This window comes from Nylanderia fulva, unplaced genomic scaffold, assembly GCF_048542155.1.
Source record: "Nylanderia fulva isolate GAGA-0341 unplaced genomic scaffold, ASM4854215v1 Scaffold22, whole genome shotgun sequence".
Lineage (NCBI taxonomy): Eukaryota > Metazoa > Arthropoda > Insecta > Hymenoptera > Formicidae > Nylanderia > Nylanderia fulva.
In genome coordinates, this window is record NW_028190285.1 from 3587875 (window position 1) to 3596852 (window position 8978).

Genomic DNA, 8978 nt, shown 5'->3' on the forward strand with positions numbered 1-8978 from the left:
GAAGGAAAGGGAAGAGGACGAAGAGAAGGAGGAGGCACCATAAGGTCTGGAGGGCCCCTTATGCTATCGATCTGTCCCTACCTCAGTGGCGATACTACGCACCGTGGCACACCGTGTGCTCTCTACCCCATGAAACTCCATATTGTCCTCACTCGTTCGCGCGTATATAAATATCGAGGTATGTCGTATTTGCGTTATTCAAGATAGACACGCTTAGGACTTTTAATAGCACAAATATTTTAAGTATTCATTTCTCTGGAATATTCAAACAAATATCGATGCTTCGTTCCTGAGAAGATATCGTTTCAATTTTTCAACATGTGTTTAATATGCAAATGTGATTTTATTTTTATTCTTCAAAATTCTTTCAAAGACTTTTATGGTGTATTATTTTACGCTCTTTTTCAAAATTAAAATTTTTTAATTTATTTAAAATAAAAAAAATTATATAAACAAATATTTGTTAAAAAAATTGTTTTAGTAATCTCTATTCGTAAGTTTTTTTATTGTTTATAACTGTATTCACAATTATACGGTCAAAGAGATTTGCTGCTTTTATTTTTAAAAATATAAATTTCTCCAAGAAATCTCATATAATTTTATATTTTATATTAATTTGTGTATCTATAAAATCAAATCAACTTATTGCCATTTAAACGGTTAAAAAAATTTTAATAATTGTTTAATTTTGGAAAATTTGTTACCTACTGTTATATATGTATATCTTCTTAAAAATAAATCGATATTTTAATATTACTGATACTTTGATATTATTTGACTTTAATGTTACATAGGAATTTAACAAGTTACATAGGATTTTAACAAGTTTCCTGCCTAAAGACAAACAATACATAAAAGTAAATAATTTAGTTAAATCTTTGACCTGTGAGTAACACAGACAAAATTATTTAAATATTCTCATAAAAGGACATTTTACAGGAATATTCGTTTTCAAGATAAGATATTAAATCTCTTTCTGAGACAAAATAAATTTTCTTAAAAGAGAAAAAAGGTAAAAAGTGAATATCCGTTGAAAATTTAAAAATAGATTAAATAAATAATAAATAATATGTAATAATCACATACATTTATTAAAAACTTTAATTTATGTATTTTTATTGTAATTTCTAAAAAATTTAATTTTATAAACTTTATAAAATATTATATCATATTGTTATTAAAAATTCAGAAAAAAATGGTTAATTATTTCACGTTAAAGATTTTTTATGTTTCTTTTAAAACAAGTCATCTCAAAAACATAACATCTTTTTACAACTAAAAAAGGAACTAAACCTTTTCTCTCCCCTGAAAAAGATACAAATCATAAAGCGAAATCTTTGTTTATCGGCGTATATCGGCTTAAAACCGAAAAGAGAGCTCTCGTGTATTCCTCTCCTCTTTTTTCTCTGTTCTCACCCTTTCTCTCTCGTATAATCCGCTAGAATATGTTTGCTGCGAGAACAACCGACGTGTAATATGCGAAAAAAAGGAAACTACACAATGTATCGTATTGAGAGGTCAAAAGTTATTTTCACGTTGTCAGGGCGAAAAGTTCGCGGAGAAAATTGACTTTCATCAGAGTTGTGTGTCTACATATCTCGATTTCCATCCCTCTGACATGGACATATAATATTCCATTTTTTATAGCACCAGAAAAAAAGAAAATAAAGAAAAAGGAAGAAAAACGGAAAAATGTACGGAAGATATTTTTGAAAAAAAAATACTTGGAATTAATTTAATTAACATTAAATATTTTAGAAAACCTTTAATTATAAAAATTAAGAATTTATTTGAATAAGAAAGAGTTCATTAATTATTTATAATAATATAATTTAATTAAAATAAATATATATAACATAAAGAGAGAATAAAAAAGCTTAACTTAATATCTTGATTTAAATATTGCCAAAATAAAATGTTTGTAATATAAGAGACCACGAAAAAATAAATTAGAATTAAGAAATAAAAATATTATAACAGAAAATCATATATATGTCAAATGAAAAGAGTTTGAGAAAAGAAAAAACTTTAAACTGAAAATACTTTATTGTGACTCATTTTTTAAATTTAATCAAAACGTATTTAATGTATTTATTTAATAAGTATTTTATTAAGTATTTATATTTATATAAATACTTTTATCTTATTAAAAATAATTTTATAAAAATAATTCTATAATATGTATTAATAACTCAAGTAAAGAGGAAAAGGAAAAAAAGCAGCAGAGAAAGATGAAACTTTTCAGACGAAGGACACTATTGAAGAGTGAAGAGGAGATATTTGCAAAAGAAGATAACGGGTAGAAAAAGAAAGGGAGAGAGAGAGAGGAGGAGGGGAGCAGAGGATCCTCTGAGAAAGATTAATATCTCTATCAGAGAAGTTCAACGTAGCAAACCATTTATCTAGGTACCGTGCGAGAGTAGCCGCCCCAGAAGCCAATTTCGTCCTATACTTCCTTTTCCTGCTTGCAGGAATGTCCGCTCGCAGAATCTCGGAGTTTATTTAACAGTCGGTGACCTTCTAGGGGGTAGTGAAATCAGTGTATCGAGAGAGAGAGAGAGAGAGAGAGAGAGCAGTGCGAAAATAGAAAAAAAGAGAAGATGAGAAAAAGAGAATTAAATCCGCGCGCGCCGGATGTCGTTTTCCCTTTCCCTACTCGACGGGGAAATTTGATTTGACACCCTTTAGCCTTCATTCCTCCGATCTCCCGATGGTTTACGAAACAGGGCTCTCTAATGAATTCCCCCGGACTATCACTCTCCCTTTCTGTTTTAGTCGATCTCGATGTACCACACAGTATGCACTTACATAATTCGATCGTTCTAATGGAGGGAAAGGAAAGACTAATTGACCGAAGATTCTGAAGATCATTTCAGGATTAATGATACTTATGGTGCGAGTTGAAAAATTGAGAACATTTGTGTAATTTGGTTAAGTTTAAAGTTTAAACATTCTACTTTATAATTATTAAATATAAAAAAAACTTCGTCAAAAAATTATACTTTAAAGAAATAATTTTAGAGATAATTTTGTTTAAGAAAGTGATTATAATAACTAACACTATTCTATAAATCAACTGTTAACAACAATTAATGATAATAAAAATAACAATGAAATTAATATAACAGATGAATCGTATAATAGTAATAAATTAATCATTCAACTAATTATAATTAGTTCAATTTTTTACAGTATTGTTTATTCAATTTTAAATCAATTAAAAATAAAAAATAAATTAATAAAATAAAAATTAAATTAAACAGAAATTTTAATTATTTACAATTTGCGTTTCTCATTAAAAGAAAAGAATTTAGCAATTATAAATATAAATATATAAATTTAATATTATTAGTATATATATTTTATATATATAAAATTTTATGTTTTATACATTAAATACAGAAGTGAAGAAAAGACATGGCTTTTATCAGCTAAAAGACTTGGTCACAGAGTCCTTAAAGAGACACTACGTGCATTAAAGAGACTTGTTCGACATCGGGACTATTGTGCGATACTATTTACTGTGCATCTTGTACGGATGTCTTTATCGCTTTATGAGACCCGTAAAGTGCCAGTAGTGTGCTCGTGTATCTCTGACACGAGAGAGAGAAAGAGGAAAAGCATGGTCACTATTGTTTATGCGTCTCATTAGATGTACCGTTATTGTCGATTTCTCGATGAAATAAAGATCTACTCACACGATGTTTTACGTGTAAAGTGGTCTTTGACGTGGTATTTTATGAGTCTTGCTGAAAGATTTATACACTACAGCATTTTCTTATATATCAACTCTCTTCAAATAGAACTTTATCTATTGGCATACTCAATATTTTCAACACAAATACATTTTTAAATTATTAATTATAATGTATTAATATATTATAATACATACATACATATATATAATGTTTATTTTTATAATAAAATTACTATGTAGAATAACACTCAGGAAGTCTAACTTTTAATTCAATTTTAATTAAATTATTATATTAATTCTAATTTTTTAAATTATACATAATTTCAATTTTAATTTAATAATAACTTATTCTATAAATTTAGAGTATCATTTTTTATCAAAAAATACCTGAATATTCTGTAAAAAATTTACATTCTAAAAACAAATTTTAGATTTAAAAAATCTATCATTAAGAGAAAAATTAAAATCAATATGAAATTAAGATTAAAATAAAATTAAATACCCTATTTTATTCTGTATGCATAATAATTCTATAGATACATAACTATTATATTATCTTAACGGGCCACGAAAAATGGAAAGCTGATTCATAGAGCCTCGCTTAAAAAGAATTTTAAAAAGGATGATAAGATGACTAAAGAGCACTCTCAAAAAGTTCCAAACATGATATTAATGGCACAAGAGTAGTACCAGCTGTTGATTATAATGGAGTTGTTTATCAAGATGAATCTCGTACAGAAAGAAATAATAATAATTTCGAAACCCAATGTGGAAACTCCGATCATGTCATTTAGGGAAAATCAGACACTTCGTTGATTCGAATTTATTTCATTTTTCATCTATATTTTGAAACCAATATCACTTCTTTGCTTCATCAATCTTTTATATTTTCTTTTATTTATTTATTTGTTTATTTGTTTGTAGTATATAAAAAATGAAAATATATCAGAAAAAATGATTATGCGTTATTTCTTCTTTTTCGACGGATTTTTAATTTTTAATATACAAAAATATAAAAAGTTCAAGTCTTTATTGTTAAGTTAAAAAATTTAATTAAAAAAATAATTCAAGAATTATTTAATCTCTATTAGAACAATTATTATTTTATTTATAATTATACAGTATCTATGTAATTACATAATTAATTTATGTATCTAACAAATTATCTAGACATTTCTGAAGATATAAAAAGCGTGATAAAATTAATCTGTCTTTTTGCATTTCTGTATCATATAACACTAGCAAATACTTCATCATTCTTATCCAAACGCACGCGTTATTGTGACTGTATTTTATATCTGTTTTAAAAATCTTGCTCAAGATATTGTAACCCCCGCTCTCTAAATATTATAATCGCTCTATACATATCTTTAAAAAATTTTCCTTTGCGTAATATAAATACAAGTGGAAGAAAAAACTATAGGAAAGAAACGTATATGTATACATATAGCTACGGGGAATAATCGTGATCGGGATAAAATACTGTGATCTTTTGCTGGGGTCACAATTCATGCCGCGTGAATCCCGTTAGCCTATAATACCTAGGGATGTTCAACACATTCACAAAGACATGCACCACATGGTGCTTGGTACATTTCCGTGACGTTTATCAGTCAATCTTCATTTCTGCGAATATTAAACTGAGTTTATGAATTCATAAGAAGCTTCGGAATCATGTGGTCAAATAAGTAGAAACTTTTTGAAAAATTTAAAGTCGATTTGTATCAAAAATATCGAAATAGAATTTTTTAATTTTTATTTTTTAGTATATGTATTATATTAAAATATTCTATATACTTGTAAATAAAACTAAATAAAGAATACAATTCTACTATTTAGAGATTACAACAGAAACATTAAAAAAATTTTTTTCTTTCAAAAAAATCGAGAAATTTGTTTGCGGAAAAATAAACAATTTTTTTACTGATTTTTACATCATTACATATGAGTTATATACAGAGAAAAATATTTTAAATATGTTATTAAAATTTTATCAAATGAGAGTTAGTACTTTCTATGAATACACATATGTACCCGCACGTACACAGTGTATATATTTAGAAATTGAAAATCTAATTGTTTACTTGTAAAAAAAACTCGAGAAACATTTTTAATATCAAATATCTTTGTAAAATCTTAAAAAACGATATTTTTCGGTTAAAATAGAAATCGGATAAAATAGAAATTTACATCTTAAAAATCTTAAAATAAAAGTATTTATATTATTAATGTTGCAATTAAACTAAATTGCGATAAAATATAAAATCGCAATAATTCTGTTATATTTAGCAAGTTATATTTCTGTTTTATTGCAATTCTAATCAACAGAGGAAAAATTTGATCACTAAAAATTAAAAGCGAGTCATATGAATAGATAATAAAAATATATACCTTGTATATGTATATAAATGTACAAGGCCGTAGACGAGCGATGATAAAAAAGCATCGTTGGCAATATTATTATGATCCGTAATAGCAATAAAAATGTTTGCACAAGACGGTAATTAATATGTATTTACGCATAAAAATACTTCGTTAAATATCGGTAATAAATACAAATTTTTTTCAAGATCAAGATCAATGTTTTCTCAAAGGAAGAAAGTTGTCAAAATATAATACAATATCGTTTACTGAATGAATTAATGTAGAAACTTGATCAAAAAATTAATTGGAAAAAATAAATCTTTGAAGAATTAATATTTTAATACACTCTTAATACTTTTTATAATTTTAATATTTACGTGTAATTAAAAAAAAATTGAGTTTAATATTTGCAATTAACTTCAACTAATTTGAATTATGTACAACACGTATAGAACGTATAATATGTTAGAAATTAAATGATTGAAATTCGTGTAATCGAAATGCCGAGCATGTATCACGTGAGTTTTTTTTAATTACGATCGTTAAGTGTTTTGTCCAAAGAAATGTAGGTAAGATTAATGATTCTCGAAGAATAAAAGGGATTGCTTTCTTTCTTTCTCTGATCAAACACGCGGGACAATTAATAACGCACCAATTGACTTAATGATTCTTAATAACAGCATGAAAAAACTGCGAATGCCAAATTTGACAATCACATCAGTCTTTTTACAATCAGTTAATTAATAAATGGTTATATAAAATAAGTATATTTATTTTTTAATAATAAAAAGATCAATTGCCTGATATAGAAATATTCTGACATATGAGTAAGATATATTTTTACAATTTCATATACAAAACTCTAACCTCTGCGTCGAGAATTGTCCTGTAGAAGCTTCGAAACACTTTTCACTCGCGTCACTTTTTTCGTTCACGACGCGCGACGCATTTCGATAAAATGCGAGAAACGCGAGAATTTATTCGCGCGCGAATAAAACTTAACTTATAACCGATGCTCCGTTTTCGCGGCGCCGCTTTTTTCAAGGCCCACTTACATATATCGAAGGGCCTTATCAACACCGGCGATGGCGACTTTCCCCGCGCTGCACTTCAGGAGTCGTCGATATTTAATGACAGAAATATGGCGGCGCGATGTGAAATTACGACCGGAAACGCGCAATTGCCCGCTTATCGTCGAAAAACTCGGAAAATTTTCGCGTCGAAGGCGCCCGGTGATTCTCGCGATCCGCTCTCATAAATTCGTGCACGCGAACTTTTGGCGGCTCGAGTCGGAGCTGTGCTACACGATCTTTCGGAGGAACGAAAGTTACGGGATATTCGCGGCCGACGAGGTCAATCTCGCGCGTGCGATCGCGATCGGATTTATACGATTATTAACGACGTAAAGACGCTTATTAATATTCACACTGGTATACTTTCGCGGACCGAACCGGGAACCGGCGATGAGCGCGCGAACGTTTCATCACGAACAATATGAAAGTGCACCAGAGGGCAGCAAGTATTTTCGATTGTGTTCAAAAATATGTTCACTCAGAGTGAGGCGCTCGATTGGCCAATCAGGACCAAGAGATCCTCGATCTTCGATTGGTCGATCAAATTTTGCACTTTGGTAAATATATTTTCGAACACAATTCTGATGTTTCTTTCATAATGTATGGCGCCATTTACGAATACGCAAAATCTCTTCTTCCGAGCTGTATTTTCTACCTTTTGAGCACAGTCTCGTCTTCCTCCCTTTTCTTACACGTTCTCTTACGTTTTAATTTTGCAAGTGTGACATAACGCAGCGCGCGAAAAAAAACGCGCTCGCGTGAAGGCATCGCTATAGGTATTGTTTTCGGAGTAATATTAAAGAAGAGCTCTCCATCCTCTACTCTCTGATGTAAAGTTTCAGCAAAATCAGAGAGCACGGAATGAACATACATACATAATATATCGAAAGTCATTCAACGATCGCTATAAAAACATTGCAATATCCAAGTAGGACTCACCTGATCCAGGCGCGACGCCGTGCTTGCGATGCGTGATTTTCTTTGGCGTTGATACGTGCAGTATCCCACGATTCTTGATGGACAAAAGTACACTTTTACGGATATGTTTAAAAAGAAATAATTCGCGCACTCGATATGTAAAGGAAATCGGGACGGATTCACACGCCGCGCCGCGACATACCAATAACGACGAGCGGCAAACGTTGACTGCGCCTAACCCGGCTGCTTGTGTCGCCCGTGGCCCGTCACGCGCCGGAGCCGGACAGGTGGGGTATGAGTGGAGGGGGAACGCGCGCATGCGTAATCGCGATTGCCCGCGACTTTTCGAAGCTTTAATTATGCGCACGATGCCTGTATATTGAGAATTTTAAGAAAATCAAAGACATAGAATTATTTTTACATTTTTTTTTATATATTCATTGTCAGAATGACTAGAAAAATCAATGAATGTTAACATATTCATGTTTTTGTTTCAAATATTCTACCGATGATCTTTTATGTTAATCTTCGTGAAAACCATATTTTAATTACTTATTTAATTTTAAACTTTATCCTGTATATTTGAACGTAATATCATATTAAGAATTAATTTTAATTACGTATCTTTATATATAATATGTCTATTATTACGAATTATTAATATAATAATATGATTATCATGTTGATTTTAATGATCAATATATTCATATTTTAACACTATATGCCATTATAATTTTGAATATTATTATTATGACAGTAAAATGCTTTGTTCGATTATAATTAATAAAATTAATTGGGCAATAATATTAGTGTTATATATTGATAATAAGAAAAAAATAATTATTGTCAGTATTGTTAATTTGGCTAGTACATCATTAATCATACTAATCGAATTTAGATTATAAAAATATATGCATGTTGTTTCA

At 29.3% G+C, this 8978-nt stretch overlaps 1 protein-coding gene across 2 annotated transcripts in view; it reads right to left on the reverse strand.

Annotated features, from left to right (window-relative positions):
• The window catches only part of sick (sickie), a 153486-nt gene extending 145092 nt beyond the window's left edge, over positions 1–8394 (reverse strand). The window contains exon 1 of one of the 2 annotated variants that reach the window (XM_029300007.2): positions 8074–8394. In XM_029300007.2, the coding sequence (XP_029155840.1) occupies positions 8074–8371 (298 nt within the window). In that variant the 5' untranslated portion in view covers positions 8372–8394. Of the gene's footprint in view, positions 1–6928; positions 7005–8073 lie in introns of those variants that run through there. The other variant, XM_029300009.2, reaches the window with a different exon arrangement.
• Positions 8395–8978: the final 584 nt, after the last annotated feature.